Source organism: Elephantulus edwardii, unplaced genomic scaffold (genome assembly GCF_000299155.1).
Source record: "Elephantulus edwardii isolate Elephantulus edwardi_28Jun2011 unplaced genomic scaffold, EleEdw1.0 scaffold00073, whole genome shotgun sequence".
Taxonomy (NCBI): domain Eukaryota; kingdom Metazoa; phylum Chordata; class Mammalia; order Macroscelidea; family Macroscelididae; genus Elephantulus; species Elephantulus edwardii.
Window position 1 is genome coordinate 13,655,798 of NW_006399823.1, and position 19,002 is coordinate 13,674,799.

The 19,002-nt window shown below is 35.9% G+C and overlaps 1 protein-coding gene across 12 annotated transcripts in view; it reads left to right on the top strand.

Moving 5' to 3' along the window:
- The window catches only part of PARD3 (par-3 family cell polarity regulator), an 869,174-nt gene that overhangs the window by 484,983 nt on the left and 365,189 nt on the right, over positions 1-19,002 (top strand). For all 12 annotated transcript variants that reach the window (XM_006888934.1, XM_006888940.1, XM_006888941.1 and 9 more), the window contains 3 exons: positions 8,933-9,058; positions 10,967-11,349; positions 16,175-16,314. In XM_006888934.1, the coding sequence (XP_006888996.1) occupies positions 8,933-9,058; positions 10,967-11,349; positions 16,175-16,314 (649 nt within the window). The remainder of the gene's footprint in view (positions 1-8,932; positions 9,059-10,966; positions 11,350-16,174; positions 16,315-19,002) is intronic.

Below are 19,002 nucleotides of genomic sequence, written 5' to 3' on the forward strand. Positions count from 1 at the left end.
GAAGGCACACAGTTCAAAGCCACCAGCTGCTCCGGAAAAGAAAGGTGGGCATTCTCCTCCAGTGCAGTTTACTGCCTATGAAAACCTGCTGAAGGCTCAGCTCTGGCTTGATAGTACATAATAAGTTATGATTTTATAACGCTTGATTCACATAATCTGTGGTCTATTATTCGTGGAGGAAGTACACCCAGGCTGCTCCCTAGGGATAAGCGTGGTGAAACCTCCTTGTACATATTTTGGGCATGTTCTCTGGAGAGGCCAGTCCTTGGAAAATGCATCATGTTGGGAAAGATAGAGGGTCAGTGAGAGAGAGAAAGACCTTGCATGAGATGGAGTCAAACAGTGAGTGCGACAGTGGGCTTGAGGATGGCAAGTGTGGCCGGAGCTGGTTGGAGGAAGGCTCCTTTTCTTCACAGGGTTAGTCTGAGTTTATCGAATCAGTGAGAGCTGACAACACTGTCACTCCCAACCTGGCATCACATCCAAAACAAAACCATTTCTTTTTTTAGCTTACTTTGCAATTTAAATTCTCTAAAATAGGAGCATTCCAAGAGGTACCTGGAAGGGGGCTTGACTGTGTGTTCTTATTAAGACTTTGGGCATAGTAACCTAAAGTCACCACAGCCTCCTTGTGTGAGAGCTGGAGTGCTCTGATGAGGTCGTCGTCCTGTCCCCCCCCCCCGCCCCCCAGGATTTAAATAAGAAAATCTGTGTAAACTTCAGCAAAGTGGTTGTGAAAGGAAATGATGATCAAAGCCTGAGAAAGTATTATAATCTCTAGAGTATTTCCTGTTTGTCTCTTCTCATGTTCCTTTTGTTGCTGGATATTCTGCTTATTTAGATAGATGCCAATTAGTTTACAAAATGAAGGAAAATTACCATTTTTTTATTTTCAATCATGGTGCTGAGATGAAAATTTACGGCTTTATTATAAACTTGAGAAGCCCCATACCCACTTATATAGTTGTTGGGGAGCATATTTTAATGGAGAATCAGAGGCAATTTGAACTACCTCAGGTGTTAAGGAAAGCTGCACTGTGAAGCTATAACCATGGTTAGAAAAGCTGACCATGGCTTTTCAGGTTCATGCAGCATTTTTTAAATTCAGTATCACTTTTAAAAGAATAAATATGCTGCTGAGTTTGGAATACTCAATTTTATGTAAATTACATGTGCCAGGAAACCAATTTGATTATCTTTTCTCAATCTGTACTCTTTTTGTCTGGAAGTTTTCAAATTTGCGTTCTCAGCTGTAAACTTGTTTGTTGTAATAAAAGACCATAGCATATGCATTTGTTTTGAAGAAAATTTTATTATATGTTTAGACACACAGTGTTTCTTTAAATCCAATGACTCGTTCTTGTCCTATCTGAAGGAATGTCTCATTTTGTTTACCTTTTTTTGGTAAATTTCATTAAATATAGTAATGATTTTAAACGAAAACCAAGGTTTTATTTTAACCTTGAATTCTTTTCAAATTTATTCTGCTGGCATCCTCCATGTTACTGGGTTTCTCAGCATCGGGTGATGGTAACCAGCCTGCCCACCTGTGCCACCAATGAGGAGGTGATAGGCTCCCTGTTGATGGGCTCTCTTTGTCCCATTTATACTCTGTCTGCACTACAGTTGTGGTGTTTATACTGTGTCAGCTTCTATTAAGATGAATTATGATCATTTCCATACAGCTGGGTGGCAGTTGTGGGAGTTTACATTATCAAAGCAAAACTCAGACTCACTCAGCCAATTTAGATGTCAATAAAACATTTGTTACTTATTTTCTGTTTTAGCATTGGTTGTAATTTATACTTAGAATGGAAAATGTTAACATGTGTGACTGAGTTTGTTTTAATTAAGTGTATAATTAGGCTAATGAACCTTGTAAAAATGTAGTGGTGCAATCCTTAATATAATCTAAGCAGTTAAATTTCTAATTACGCATCCAAAATCATGTACAGAGATGCAGTGTTTCAATGCCTTGCTTCTTATGACACATTCGTCTTTCTCTTTTCTTTTTAGAGAAGCATTGTTTTCAAACTCCGAGGAAACCTTCAATGAAAGATGTGTTTCTTGGCATATTTTGAACATATATAGTTAAGGATTGTATTTCAAACACTTGGGTTTCAGAGTACATGTTTTCCAAATTTTGGAAAAAAGTTAGAAGATAATTGAAGAGTATTGTAAATAAGAGCTGTTTAAGGAAAGTCTGCCCTCTCCTCTAATGCATTTTCTTGAAAAGCATTGAGTGAAGGAGGTCTTACCTTCGAATCATAAGGAGATGAAAGAGATAGTGCCTTGTAAGCTCCCCAATCTCAAGGCCTTCTTACTGTCCAGCCTCACTGCCCACCCATGAGTGAGTCTGTCAGCCTCCTTTCCTCTTCCATGTCTGTCTTTAGAACCAGTTGGGAACTCCTGGGTTCTCGTAGACATTTTCCCAAGCAGCGCTTGCTTACACAGCTCCCTTTTGTATTTGTTGCAATGTGGTTTTTCTTCCATGGGAACATAGTTGCTTCACGATACCGGTTCCTGTTCGCACCTGCCCAGAAGGACATCTTCTCTCTTAACACACTGACATGTCAACATGCTCTAAATATCATCAACTTCAGTTTCTTTGTCTTAGAGAAGTGTTACAGAGAACACAACGCCTTAGGTAGTAGATTCTTTGTTATTTTAGAACATTTCTGGTTGCTGCTTGAATGTGGTTTTAATTATGATATTTGAGGTAACTTTAAATTGAAAACGGGAAGTGTGGCGATACCTGCTAGTATGCGCACACGTTTTTTCAGGAAGATGAAAGTGTCTATTATTGCTGCTTTCCGTTGATTTCCCTTCAGAGGGTGCTTTTCATTCTCAGTCTAGCTGTTATGTTATCAGTTCAATTTTCTTGTGAAGGTTTTTGATAGTTCATTCCCATTCCTTTTGTAATCATTTTCACCTAGTGGAGCAAATGAGATAATTTTGCAGATTGTACCACTTTGCTTTTAAATTAATCCATTCTTTTTGAGAGAATGATTCTAATAGTGTGGTCAAGTACTTAGAAATCAGCAGGCTACTAACTTCGCCTTAATTCAGTCTGTTCAGTTGATTCCCTGATGTCTTATTGTGTCACTGAGAGTGAAGTTCTTTTCTATCCCCCAGCCTCCTCCCCCTCTTCATTTCCCTAGTCTCCGGTGTGAAGGATAAAAAGAATCTGAGGTTCCTGTGACTATTTTGGCAACATTGGATGTTAATATACTTCTATTATATTTCTTGTAAATGTGATTTTGTATTTATTATTCCAAACATTTTTAAGTTAGCATTACTGATGCATTTGACCCTATATGAAGACTTATTTTGAAAGACTAGCCATTCAGTAAATGAGGCATCTCATGTTTTGTTTTGTTTTTAATTTAGATTAATGGCTACCAGAAAACGGGGGGGTGGATTACAAAAGAAAAATAATTACTTAGTGAGTGTAAACTCATTGACACATTCATTTGAGAAATAGTAATGCCACTGTGACATTAGATACTTCTAAATTAGGCTGTCACATTCTAAAACAGCCTATTGTTGTGTGCCATTCAAGCAGTTTTTATTTTTAGCAGCCCTGTTCTATGGGAGAAAGGTGTACAGTATCCCTCCATGTAGTTTATAGCCTCTGAAGATCCAGTGGAGATTCAGCTGTGAGTTGGTCCCAACTCAAGAACATATAACAGCAATGTAAGACCTAGTACAACTGCATCTTAGAGTCCAAGGGTGTAAATTCATAGAACAGATTGCCACCCTTTCTCTTCCACAGTAGCTCGTGCATTTAAACAACTGACTTTTCAGTTAACAGTGGAACACTTAACCATTGTGTCACCAGGGCTTCTTACCTGAAAGAACCTTGTGGACCTATTAGAGATAAATTTATAAGCCATGCCAATTAACTCCCCAGTGATTTATATTAAACAGACCTGTTACTGTCTCCTTGATTCTGACATGTGATGGCTCCCCACGTGGGCCAGAATAAAGCTGTGTTCCATAGACTTTCAAATGATGATCTTTCAGAAGGAAGTTGCCAAGCCTCTCTGTCGATGTGCCTCTGAGTAGAATCAAGCCTCCAGACATTATAGTCTCACTGGGGATTCATTAATTATTTGTACCATTCAAGGATTCCAACATTAAAAATTACCTGTATGAAATTCTCTCAAAATATTCTGTTCACTTATTTTTAACACACACCTAATTTAGAACCCATGTGAAAGAATCATTAGTCAATTTACATAGCAGAAATGGTGTAAGGATAATGAGAAATTGCTTAATATTTCACAGAATAAAAACTTATTAATTAATTAATTGGAGTGACTCTTGCGTGCACACTCCCCCGCCCCTTCTAAATATTAAGGACTGGATGTTTATACTTAGGTGGGACCCAGTGTTCTCTGTCTCTATCGGCAGTTCTTAACAACAGCTGAGCGGCAGTGTGTGTAGTTATGTTATTACCTGTTTGTGACTAAGGCATTTTCTCCCAGCTGTCATTTTTTTACGTGACTGCTTGTGAAAGTGAAATGATGCAATGTTGTCATCTCCCGATTCTAGTGTTTTCCATAATTAGGACATTATTTCCTCAATATTTCCCACTCAGCAGACTCATGCTGTTGTTCATAGGTAACGTTGAGTTGGTCTTGACTTGTCATGACAACAGCATGAGATACTGGTCAGTATCATCTTGTACCATCTTCCCAATCACTGTCATGTTCATTGCTGGAGTCTCTGTGTCTGACTGGCTCTTTGAGGAACTTCTTTTTTGCTGACCATTTATTTTAAGAAGGGTGTGGTGTTTTTCTCCGGGGAGTAGGTCTCTCCATATGTCCAATGTACTTCAAACAGTCTCTCTACTCTCACTTGAAAGAAGCTTCTTCTAAGATAGATTTGCTTATTCTTCTGGCAGGCTATGGTGTATTAATGGTCTTCACCACTAACACAATTCAGAAACATCAATTCCTCTTTAGTATTCCTTATTCACTTGGAATGATTAGGAGGTGTTTGAAACATCTATGCATTGGCTCAATTGCACCTTAGTTTTCAAAATTTTATCTTTATTCACCTCATTACAACTCTTCAAAGAAATCTTACAGCCAATCTGTGTAATATAATAAATAAGTCATATGATTTCCTGACTGCTACATCCATTGGACATTGTGTATTAAAGGAAAATAAAATCCTGGGCTGTTTTAATCTTTTCTCCATTTAACCTGATGATGTTACATACTGATCCATTTGTGAGAAATTTTGTTTTCTTTATAGTGAGGGGTATTCTGGCATCAATTTGATGATCTCTTTTTTTATTTCCCATGTTTTAATAACCTCCTTTATAATTTCTTTTCATGGATTTCCCTAATTTTTTCCTATGCATATTCTACCTGTTGAGTTTCAGATGTAACTTGCTGTTTATGTTGCTTAAGAATGGTATTTGCAGTGAATACATTGTTAGTCTTGCAGAATTCTATCTTGTGACTTCTGATGTCCTTTCAAAGCCGTAACTTCTGACTGATGGTCCTCTTTGTTTTCACCTTTCACGTTCCAGTCTCCAGTACACATCAGTACATATTGATTGTATATTTGATCAGTTTCCATCCTACAAAAATACGTAAAAATCTTGCCCATCTTTATTCTTAGTGGTTGGTGGGTAACCTTAAATAGTTGTCATTTTAACTGGTCTTCCATACGATCTTACAGGTATTATTCTGTCACTGACAGCATTGTACTTCAGGATAAATCTTGAAAGGCTCTTTTGCATGATCAATGAAAAGCTACTTCTCTTCCATTTGTCATTCTCCATGTAATAGATCATGTGATTGTTTCAGTCAGCATGGCCAATACTAGTTCATTTCAGCTCACTAATGTGCAGAATTTTGATCTTCGTGTGTTCCAATAACATTCTGACGACCGAGATGTGTCCTGGCTTTGTCTCCATGTTAGTATTATTTATGGATATCTGCCACTTTCTTTTGGGTTTTGAGTCCTGCCAGAAGGTGAGCCCTTCAGGAAGGCAATCAAAATGTGACTAGGGAAGAGCTACTGCCTCAAAAATGGAGTTAATCTTAATGACATAGACATAAGCCTTGAAGAAGCATTATGCTTGGAAAGGAGGAGGGTCAGAGAAAGAGAGAGGGAGACCCTCAACGCAATGGATTGACACAGTGACTGAAAATGTGTTTGAGCATGTCAGAGATGGTACGTTTAGAATAGCACAGGATAGGGCAAGGCTCAGGACTGATCATTGGGTTGTTACAACTTGTCATCAACTTACTGGACCCTAACACCAATAACATAATGGCAGAGATGGACAGAGCTTCCAGAATCTTTATTCATTGATGAGACAGGACTCAAAATGAGAAGAAGCAAGAGAATCCTCAATACATCTTACTAACTTGTTCATTGTTTTTCTGGTAGGGTACTGGTAGGTAGAAACAAACCACAGGCAAGAGTTAGGAAAGAGATTTTGCAAATGATATTTGGTGCTAAAGTATCAGTATGACCTATTATAGAATCTCATCTCGTTTTAATAGTAAGACAATTGGTATTGCTCTAAGTAAGACTTCTAGTATCGTCATTATTCTTTTTCACCTGAGGAAGTTTTATCTTCAGATAAAAATTTGTCTTAACCTATTGCTGTGGGGTTAATTCCAATTCATAGTCACCCTGTAGGACAGAGTAGAGCTGTTGCATACAATTGCTGAGGCTGTAAACCTTCAGCAGGGAGAGAGTGCCCACCTTTCTTTCAAGGAACATCTGGTAGATTCAAACTACTGATAATTAAAATTCTATTAGTAACTCAATGCTCCTCGAAGAAGCAGTATTATACTGCAAACTGCAGCTTACTCAGGTGAAGCAGGACTTCTCTTTGTCCAGTTTGCTTGAATTATATGTTTGGTATCAGATGATACTTTATGGCAAAAAAGGGGGGAAGAATCTTTATATAATAGTCATGTATATAATAGTCACTTTGTTTGGATTGTTTTTCAATTATCTTATTAGAAATATGAGACTTATTTGCTTCAGCTAAACTCATTTACCCATTCATTCAGTTGTCATTTATCAAGACCTTACAGCTGAGCTAAGTGCTTCAGTGTTCATTTTTCAATCCTATCTTCTTTATCTGCCAGGAGCTTCTAATACAAGGATGGATAGATAAGGTTTACATGTAAGTAGCTGTAAGAGGGAAATGAGATAAACTACTGTAAAATGGATAAAATAATTACTATAATTGCTTAGAAGAGGAAGCTATCCCTTTGAATATGTTACAACTGGAAAACATACACAGGAAATTGCAAGTTGAAAATCTGTTGGGAAACAGTATAGAACCTATAGGAAACTGTGGCATCCTCAACTGTAATTTCTGTTCTAGTGTCTTTGTGGACCCTCTTTGTGGACCCTCTTGCCCCATTATTTGTCTTTTTAAGTATTATGAATTATGGAGAAAAATGTAGGCCTAGAAGTGCCAAAAATTGAAAAAAAAATCACATGGTTATGATACAAAATTCATTCTAATGATCAAGTAAATTGTAGCAATCCACATTTTGGTAAAGACTGATTTAGTCTTTGTATAGGCAACCCCTGGGTTAGGAAAGTTTGACTTGGTGTCATTTCATACTTGCCCTTTAATATTAGGTAAATTTTGCCTCACTTTGAAAGGATTGAACTAATGTCTACTCTCAACAAATTCCTTCTCATAATCACCTTCCCTTGCTGCCCGTGCAGCTTTTAAACCATCAAAAAGAATTTGCGGTTTTAATGGATTCCAACTCATAACAATCTTACAGGACAGAGTAGAACTGACCCATAGAGTTTTTCAAGACTACAAATCCTTATGGAAGTGGACTGACTCATCTCTCTGGAGCAGCTGGTGGGTTCTTACCCTTGACCTTTTGGTTAACAGTCCTGTGCTTTAACCACTGCCCCCAGGGCTCCTTTTTCTTGTTGGAAAGAAGATTAGATGTGAACTTAGTCACCTTTTCTGACTGACCTTCTAAATTTTTAAAGACACAGGAAAGAATCTTGTTCCATAACCTGAGGAATGCTTGTCTGTGATTGAACAATGTGAGAAATTGTTTACTCTCTCTCTCTCTCTCATCAGTTATGTACAGTGTTCTGCTGGTTAAGATGTTAGTCATTTAAACCAAGGACAGTGGCCATTTTTACTGTAGCAGTTTTCATTTGTTCTACATGAGCCTGCAAAAGTCCATTCGAGTTTGGCTTTTAATTTACAGTTTGATGGAAAATATTTAAGATAGGTGGTGGTTGGCATTCTTTGGACCAGTCATGCATGGGTTTTTCTCTTATTTTCCTTCAAATACTGGTAACACATGACTGACTTTTTGAGAACTGCCAAGATTTGCAATTCAGAATAACAGGCACTCCCAAATGCAAAAGGCAAGTGCAGAAACTCTTGTATCCGAAATCTTCCCAGTTGCCCAGCCTATGATGCATGGAAGCTAACCTTTCCTTATTAGTTACCTTTATTCCCTTGGAAAGAGGAGAGATGCTGTTTCAGCAGCCGACCAGCTGGTTTAAGACTGAGAACTGCCTGAGTCATTCACAAATACACGCCCATTCCATGTTCCACACTGTGATAGCCACCAAATCATCAGCTTTGTCCTGCTTAAAACATTTTAACCATAGAGGGCCATATAGAGTTTGTTCAGAAATATAATACCGATGAGCCAGAAAATGATTTCTTATTTTTACTGAAAGAATCAAATTTTTCTACATCATTTAAACAGTTGTGATTTCCCCCGCCCCCTTGTTGTTGGGTTTTTGGTTGTTTTTTTTTTTTAGAATTTGTTAGTTATGCTTTAATTCACCTCCTTAGTAGGAAGTGTTGGTAAATACACCAGCATTCAAACAGGAGGAGATTGTGTGCACCATGGAAATATTACATGTGTAATCATTTGTATCCTTAATGTTCTAGAACCCTGGGGTTATTAGTAAAACGACTGGAGAAAGGTGGTAAAGCTGAACAAGAAAACCTCTTTCATGAGAATGATTGTATTGTCAGGATTAATGATGGCGACCTTCGGAATAGAAGATTTGAGCAGTAAGTGTGTGCTGGTTATTCCCCCACCCTCCCATGCTTTCCCTGTGATGAAGTGTCCTCAGTGGGAATACTTCATACAGCATGTCTCTGCTCTCTTTCTTTTTACCAGAGTGGGGTATTTTCTGCCATTATCTAGCATTTTAAAATTTCCTCAAAGTCAAGGTAATTACTACCACTGGTCTGTATTTCAAAATGCCCTGTGACTGAATAATTTTAAAAATATTATTAGTCTAATTTCAGCTTTATAATCTTGCTACTTCTTCCCTTTTTGAAAAATTGACTAGTGTGCTACTTTTTATTATACTGTAATTCACATTTCTAAGTTTGAAAGATAGATAGATAGATAGATAGATAGATAGATAGATAGATCATCTCTCACTTATATGTAAACAGTAACCACCTCATTTGAGACACTTGGTTGGAAACACATTTTCTTTAGTGTAGTTCAAGTTCTTATTTAACTTAAGAAAAGCCATTCTTATTTAAAAGTATGTACAGAGGCGAAATAATAAGACATAGGAAAACTCCAGAGTCTGATGAACTGCTTCTCCACTATGTTCTGGATCATAAGATCACACTTTTCTGGAGCATGTGATCACACTGGGACCAGAACTGTTAACATTGTATCATGTAGGCAACATTTATGTTCTTGCAGCTTTTTTCATGCAGGGGTTTATATCAGTTATTGCTGATAATGACTGGGTAGTTGCTTTGTACAGCATTAGTTTCCTAAGTAGAAGTTTGCAGGGCTTTCTCTGAAAATTCAAATGGTCTGCCACAGATAGAGTCAATGGATGGATGGATAGATGGATGGATAGATACATAGATAGACCGACCAACAATGAAAAAAAGCAAAAGACCCGCACAGGAATGATTTCTTAAATATTTGCCAATCTCCAATCTTAATATAAGTAATCCTTATTTTTTTAAATTCATTGTTGCATGTTTTGTGCCCCCTAAGAGCCCATCCCGCAGTGCACCGCATGTAGCAGATTATTGTTTTCATATTTATAATGCATAATCATATATTCCTTTCTAACAGTTCTCCCCCTCATGTGTTCTAATGCAGTGTTCATTATCCAGTCTTTATATTTTTTTATTTTTATTGCATTTTTTAAAAATTTTACCTTGGTTTGTATACAAAGTTCACATACATTGTGTTTCATGCTATTCTTCATTCACATTATGTTTAATAAAATTATTTTCATTTGTGATGTTTTATTAAATCAATGACCATTAAAGCATGCCCTTCATTACCCTGTCTTCCGAGACCCCTGCTGGATCTTTCACATTTTCTTTACCCCCCTCTCCCTCCACCTACCAAATTGTGCAACCCTATGATTTCCCCACTGTTCACCCTCATCCTTCTGTTCCCTTCCTCCCCCGCTCCTGTATCCTCATACACGTTTTACTAGTTATTCTTCTGTTTTCCATAATAATGGTCCTGTGCAGTATTTATCCTTATGAAACTGAGTTAGTTCCCTCAGCATAATGCCCTCCAGTCTCTCCCAAGTTATGTAGTAATTTTCATATGTATTTTTTAAATAATTTCTGAAAAAGATATTGGATAAAATTTTACAGATGTTTTCTTTCTGTTAACATTGAATTATAATGCCTCCTAAAACTGTTGTTTAATGAGTTATGGCTGAGACACAGCCTTTTATCGGCAGTAGTATTTAATTCTGCCATTTTAATTTAGAGAAGGGGAAATTTACATGTGGAGAAGCAGCTCGGCTTAAACCAGAGCCTGCAAACTTGATTGATAAATGGGTTATTAGTATTTTGTTTTTTCACTTTCAACAGAGTCTGTCAGTTCTTGTAGCTTAATTAGTATATGCAATTAAGCTCATAATATCGTCTAGCCTGCCAGTCTTAATTTGCTAATTTTCCATTCTTTCTAAAACCCAGAGCACAACATATGTTTCGCCAAGCCATGCGTACACCCATCATTTGGTTCCATGTGGTTCCTGCCGCAAATAAAGAGCAGTATGAACAACTCTCCCAAAGTGAGAAGAACAGTTACTATTCCAGCCGCTTCAGCCCTGACAGCCAGTATGTGGATAACCGGAGTGTGGGCAGTGGAGGGCTTCACGGAGTCCCCCGAGTACCCAGACTGAACCAGCCACCTGAGCAAATAGACTCTCACCCACGACTACCTCATAGTGCAAACCCCGCTGGGAAACCGCCCTCAGCTCTGGCTCCAGCACCACAAAATATATTTAATACGAATGTAAGCAGTGGTTATAACACCAAAAAAATAGGCAAGAGACTTAATATCCAGCTTAAGAAAGGTATGGCCCATCTTATTCTATTCTTAACAAAATTTGCTTTAAAATCAATCCAAGTAAAAACAAAAATCATACTAACCTCAAGCACCCTAACTTTAATCCTGTTTATGCTAATGAATATTGACAATTTTTTTTTCTAAAAAACACAGCTTTAGTATATGGTTATGAAAATAGTTAAAAAATGATTTTTTTTCTATTTTCGGACTAATTTTTCAGTATGTAATAATTGAGATGAATTGGAAATAAAAAATAGTTTTGCAAATAACAATATGGAACAGAACAAATACTGTGGATAAAAAGGAGAGGGGAAGAAAAGGGGAAAAAATAATAAACAGAGAAGGGAATAGCAGTATACAATAAGGATTTACTTAGACATTGTAATAGGTTAATTTGCTTATGAATGACTGTCTAGATAAAACCAGAGTGATTTGCAAACTTTCATTCAAGTAAAATAGATTTTAAAAGTTAGTTTATCCTGAGAAAGTGGCAGCTAACTGGTAGTAGTTGAACATGAAACATGACATGTTGGGATATCACCATTGAACCCTAACACATGCGGTGCTGTTTTGATTGGCCCACTTTGCAAAATACCACCTTCCAATTCACTGTCATTGTTTTGATGAAGGTGAATGACCCTTCGTTTAAGCCTCTCAATGGCTTATCATAGAAAGCTCAAAAGTGAAGTCATGGACGTCTTGTCTCCTGCTTTTTCCTAAATAATAAATTGCTTTCCAATTTTAAGATGACAAGAGAAGTGTTAATGTGGTTGCTAATTTTCTGTTAGGCATTGCTTAACAGTAATTTTTACTTATGTGTATCTCTCTGGTATCCTTTATAATACAGAAAGCATACCTTTTCTGTTCATCCTGCATATCTCTGAGCTGACTGCTAGGTATGATTTTAGTAGTGTTTACCCACTGACATTGATGTGGACTTTACTGTTCAACATCCATTTTCACCTAAGCACTCTAATATTCTTTTTAATGATGCCTTTTTTGAAGAACATTTCTCTTTATTTGAAGTCAGCCAACTCCTAGTTGGATGCAGATGGACCCAAGAGAGGTTGAGTGACTTGGTCAATCCACATGGTTGCTGGGAGCAGTCTTCCTTGAACTTGCATATCTTGACAGTCACACATTTGGCAAAAGGGTTTCCAAGGCTGTATTCTCTAAGACTACTGCTTCCTTTCAAAATCATGTTCTTTCATTGAACTTTTTGTGAACCACAAGTTACATATTTCTGGTGACTGAATTTTCAGCTCCAGATACTTGTTTGACATGAGTTGGAGCTGACAGCTTGCCTCCACTTTTAATACTGCTTATATAAGAGTATAAGCAAATAACAAGAGACATATCAGCCTAAAACCTCTTAGCACTTTCAGCTCCTAAATTGGGAAAATATTAACTTCTCTTTCTTTGATTGCCTCTATTCAAATGGAAAGCACTAGTTTTTAGTTAAACTCACATCTAACAACTTCACAAAGAAGTATATGAAAAGTAAAATTTTGTTCAGGATCTGTCAACAAAGATAACATGTTTTATTAGGTTTTTTAATATTAGTTTGTAAAGATTTGCCCTTGTCAGTGATGACAAAAATTAATGAAATACACCATAATGTGGATTAATCTAGAAGAAATTATATTGAGTGCCATAAGTCAGTCTCAAAACATGAATGTTTTTTAAGACCACTTTTGTAGAAATCTAGGGAAAAGTTATATACAGAATCATTCTTGATTGGATAGCTGAGAAGGAAGAGTGAGGGAAGGACAAATTAATAGGGAAGAGATCCTATTAAGTCAGATGAAAGGAAAAGCAATATACAATAAGGGTTTGATAAGACTTTTTTTTTGGTAATTTTTTTAAATTTTTATTTTATTATTTTTGTGTGAGTGTACCGTCAAATCAGATCTGACTGGTACAGGAGGAGATTGTCCCTCCTTCCCCGGCAGAGCATCTGGTGGATTCGAACCGTGAGCCTCTGTGATTGTAGTTGCAGCTCCTTACCACTAGGCCACCCTTGATAAGACATTTTTGTTAATCAGTTGATTAATTCCATTAATTATAATTGTAATCAATGCTATAAAACAAAATGTATATGGTTGAATGGAAAACAAATTGTAAGATTTTACTCTAATAACTAAAGATAAAGCCCCCATATTTGTTCTTATTCACTGATATACAGATATCAGTGAAATGAATAAACTTTTCTTCAGTTATTGTATTTAACAAATCATGACATTAATATAGTTTCTTAAATAATGTGAAGTTTTATTTGACATTAAAAGGTAAATAAATAATAATTTACCTGAATACTGGGATTAGACATTTTTTAAAATAACATTTAAAAAGATTTAATTACATTTTATACTAACTTAGCATACCAGTGCTTAATCAATATGAGAAAAATAGAAACCATGATTTCCATTTAAACATTTTATTCTGACCTTGAATTATCTAAATGATGTAGCACTCCGTACATCTATCTTGATTTTAATCTAATAACTGTGAGAATGAAAGGAGCAAACAGCCTGTGTTTGCTGCCAATACTTTCAGTGTGGTTTGTAAAATGAATTATGTTTACTCTATATGTGAATGCAACAATTACTGATTTACTGATTAGTTCTAAATACAGATATTTTAATAATAGTGATTTTATGGAAATTGAATACGCTTTTGTTACGGCTTGCAGATAATAATCTTGCCAGTTATTAACATTAAATTTAATATTTTTGTGAGGTACATAACACACATAGGATGTACAAACATTAATTCAGTTCAATGTGAGCTAATGTGTTTGGAGTGATAACGGTTCTTATAAAAACAGAAATCAACAGTTAGTGCTAAAAATGTAGCTTTAATGATTCTTTGGTGTACTTTTAGATCTGTGCCATATAACAGGACAAAATAGAATAGTCCCTAAATACTTGCTTCTATAATTATGATTTCTTAATATTTATTGCCATGTTGGCTTTCTCAAATACCCTGCTCTTTTGTAGAAATTAGCTTTTTAATAAAGTCAGAGGAGAAGGTCAGTAATCTGTTTCAGTCAGTGCAAAATGTTTTGTTGGCTTTGCTAAATGAAAATTGATATCTATTTATCTTTCTTTTAAAGGTCATTGCCTGAACTTTTAGCTTACAGATTTAGGGGTTATTGCTGATATTTTAATAGTATTGAGGCTCATATAACAGTCAGCCTTTGTAGTTCATACAAATTAATTTTGCAAAAGAAGAATAATTTAGAATCCTTTCTTAATAAATGTTATTGCAAGTCATTAGAGTTCCATGAAAGCACGGAGACATATGGGAAAGTCCCAGCAGAATAATTAGGAAAATTTCATATAGACAATATGCCATTCAAGTCTTCAGCACAGAAGACTTAAGAAATTAACAATCTAGGCTGAGGTGATTTAAGAGTTTAAGGAAGTGAATGTTTTGTTTGAACTGCAAATTTTTATGGTACAGTTAATTATAGGTATAACTGTTTTCTCCATTCCTACTTTGTTTTTTCTTTAGTCAACATACTCATTTGCATTATTTCTCTGCATTGATATGTTTACTTATAGCAGTATATTTATACTTATGCATATAATTTTATTGTTAGTATTAAATATATTTTTTCCTAGATTTTTCACCTTTATTCCTCACATGTGCCTGCTTTTCACCTAAAAATGAAAGCTCAGGTTTGAAGAAGTAACTTTTAGAAAAGTCTAAGTAGAAATCAATTATTAGCAGTGTTATAAAAATTCCCTCACTCGTTAGAACTTTATCATTATCTTCACATTTTATGTTGGCACATTTTGGCTTGTTGCATGTTGGTTCTAGTGACAACCACTTTTCCTACACTGAATGGAGGTTGAATGACTGTCTGTCAAGAAAGTTACCAAGGAACCTAGACTTTAAATTATACAAAGCAGCCAAATAATTTATAAACGCCTCATTAATTTCTGTCCCTTTAATCATAATGTGATGATCCTCAGTGATGACAGTCATGATATGAGATGGATTCTTCACCAAGAAACTTTTGGTTTCTTTCTTTTGAGAAATGTTGTTAAGTGCTATCAAGTTGCTTGTGACTCATAGTGACCCTTTGTACAACAGCCATGAACCCTGCTCTATCCTTTGCCAACCTTACTAGCTCTGTCACATCTACCCTGGTAAATGTGGTAAAATTGAAGAGACTTGAAAGAGAGCTATGCACAAATATTATTGGCTAATCCCAGTCAGTGAATTATTGTAAGGAGGCATAGTTTTGGTAGTTTCCCTGATCTATTTCCAGAAAATATTTCTCTTTACTGTTTTCTATTTATATCCTTGAGCATTTTCTGTCTCAGTGGGCTTGAGCGTAGCAGTGATTGTGAAGAAAAGCATTTTGATTGTGATAGAGAAGCATTTTGATCTATTGTCTGTAAAGAGTAGCTCTGTGTCATAGTAGACCTGACAACAATAAGAATACATATTTTCTTCTCCCTCTTATGCTTCAAAAATTGATTTCATAATAACAATTTTTGAGATATTATGGTCTTTACTATAAGTTTTTATTTATACAGAAATATTTGTTTTGTACCCAAAGATTCAGCTCAATCTTTGTGTCTTTGAAGACATTGACATTTCCTCCAAGATTTAAAATTCTCGCGATATATACCATTTCACTGTATCATAACTATTTTGCAATATCAGTTATCGTCTTAAGACACTAGAGGAATGTAAGTCATTGTGACAATTACATAGTGTGTTCAAGTTGAGATAAAGTGAGAATAATAAATCCTTCACACACCTTATCTTAAAATTTACGGAAATCATTGTACTTATTCTTTTTGTTACATATTCAGGCACAGAAGGTTTGGGATTTAGCATCACTTCCCGAGATGTAACAATAGGTGGCTCAGCTCCAATTTATGTGAAAAACATTCTCCCAAGAGGGGCTGCCATTCAAGATGGAAGACTCAAAGCAGGGGACAGACTCATAGAGGTGAGCGACTTCCCCAAATACTAAGTTCCATAGTCCTGGAAAGGTTCCATTCTCAAGAATGAAATATTTTTACTGCTTCTGTAATAATATAGATCATTTAATAATAATGTGTATCATAAAGTAATACATTCCAAATGTGTTCCTAGTTTTGCTTTTAAAATATTATTTCTTGAGAAGTTGTCTTTTCATTTCATGTACTTGTGACTTTTTAATTATTTAGAACATTTTGCTTATGGGATCACATTTTGCCATCAACTTATGCTGTCTAGTTTATAATATCTCTGAAGACTGTCCATCTCCCATCTTCTGAGAAGCTACCAGTGGATTAGAACTGTTGACCTTTCAGCTAGTTGACATGCATGGTACTCATCGCGCCACTTCTAATTGTTACTATTTTGTACCATCAAGTTGAAACCAACCCATAGCAGAGCCTCCAATGGATTTTTAGGGGAAATAAATTACTTGGGAGGAGATTGTAGCATGTCTTTCTCCTGTGGAACCGTTGACCACACACGTGACTAGAGCACTTTATTTTTTTGTTCTATAACAATAATGTCTAATAGGTTATATTCCTAAATAATTTTGTATTTATGTCCAGTAATATAAAATGGTTATTTAATCTATTGTCAAACAAAGATAAATGGCATAATGTGTCTTCTTGAGAAGAACAAAGAAATTCTGAAATAACAGCATGGAAAAGGAATTGAGAAGTAAGAGTCAAAAATTCCAGAACAGAAAAGAGAACTGCAATTTAAAAAGTAACCTTCTGAGTTTTGATTAATTATTATTTAATGGTTTTTTTTTCAATACATAATCCTATGTCTGGGTTTTGTACATTCACGTAAGTAGGAATAAAAGGGGAAAGAGCTTGGAAAAAGTCTGCTTTATTAGCTATTCTTAATATTTTTGTTGCAGGCTACCTTGTCTGCATTAGCAGCAGCAGATTCTCTACTTCCCAGTTATTTAACTGGATTGTATAGGTAATGCAAATGGTTAACACACTCAACTACTAACTACTGTTTGAACCTACCTGAAGCTGCCTTGGCAGGAAGCCCTGGGATTATTTATTGAAAATCTATGGAGCACATTTCTTTTCTGAGATAAATCAGAATTGACTGAAGGACAATTGGTCTTGGTACCCTGGTGGCATAGTGTTTCAGTACATAGCTGCTACGTGAAGATGCTTCGGTTTGAACTCACCAGCCTCTCTCTGGGGGCTGTTCGGGGAGATATGTATTAATTAGCCTCTGTAAAGATACCACCTTTGAACCCCTGTCGGGTACACTCTACTCTGTCCTACAGTCGAAATCAAGTAAATCATAAAGAGCTTGGTTTAACTTTTAGTACTCAAATATCAACCTTAAAGTTTACTTTTTTAATGTATAGCTCTTTTTCTTGACAGTTTTGTAAGTAGTGAGCTGGACTTTGAGAACAAGCTTTTCTAAAGATGGGTTATGTAGGAAAGGACTGACTTCCAGAATTTCTACCATCTCTGTATTTTGGTGCTAGCCTCCTTAAACATTGCTGCCATTCTGTTTGTCCTATTTTTCTATCTGTGTGTCACTGATAGAGTTTTAATAAAAGAAGAGCTGGAGTACATATTATACTTGGAGTTTTGCTTCCAGAAGGACCACTTGTCCTTGGAGTTTAAATTGGGTAATATTAGTCCAATTTTGCAGCTGTATTATGTTTTTAGTAAGTGTCTCAGCTGCAAATTGAATCTAGTCTTCTTTCCTCATTGTCCCCAAAGTTAAAGTCTGTCCTATTGTCTCTGTCCTATTTTCTTCCTCTCTCTCCCTTCCTTCCCACTTTCCCTCTCTTGTTCTCTGTTCTTTCCTTTCAAAACATAGCCACTTTGATTTTGGATCTCTTTGACTCATTCACATATTGCTATTTTAGACATACCACAAGGACTTTTTCTTTTTGGAAAGTTGGAAAAGCATGAAACTTGTTTTTTATTTTTCCTTCTAGAAATTAACTTCCATTTCTGTAGTTGTCAACTGTCTCTTAAAATTGAAACTTCATTTTCACATAATTTAAACCTATTTTTTTATGTCTTTAGTCATAGCTCTGCAGTACTTTGTTCTGTAGATAATTTTTTGCTGAGTGTCTGGATCTTTTGTAGTATACATTTTATCAAATAGTATATCTTTTTTTGTGTCTAGAAATACCTTGCTTCATTTCAAGGTGTTGTTACATATATCTTTCCTATAGTTCATTAATTAAAGTACCTTAAGCTATAATAAGTGTTGCTGTTTTGGAGGTTTTTTTTAGTAGTAGGTTGAAGTTTCTAATATAGACTCTTAATTGCTGAAAACTTTTTATAATTTGTCTTACAATTAATTGCCTTAAATAAAAAGACTATCTTTCTAAAAGAGCAATAGAGCATTTTTTTTTTTTTATTTAAACATGAGGAAGGCCAGGTGTACTGCTCTGACAGAAACTTGTAGAATCCCTGGGGCTATTGTCGTTATTTACCCTTCAAACCTGGAACAAACTCATCCCTTGGCTCAACTATCAGCCAAGCAATGGACAGGCCTATGACATGCCCAGTGGCACCTGGAAGCACTCATTCCTTAGAACAACCAGCCATATAAAGTCAAGAGAGCAACGTTTGTCCAAGAATAAAGTCCTGAAGGCATTAAAGGGTAGCATAGAAGGATTAATGGAGTTGAGAATCCCAAAGGT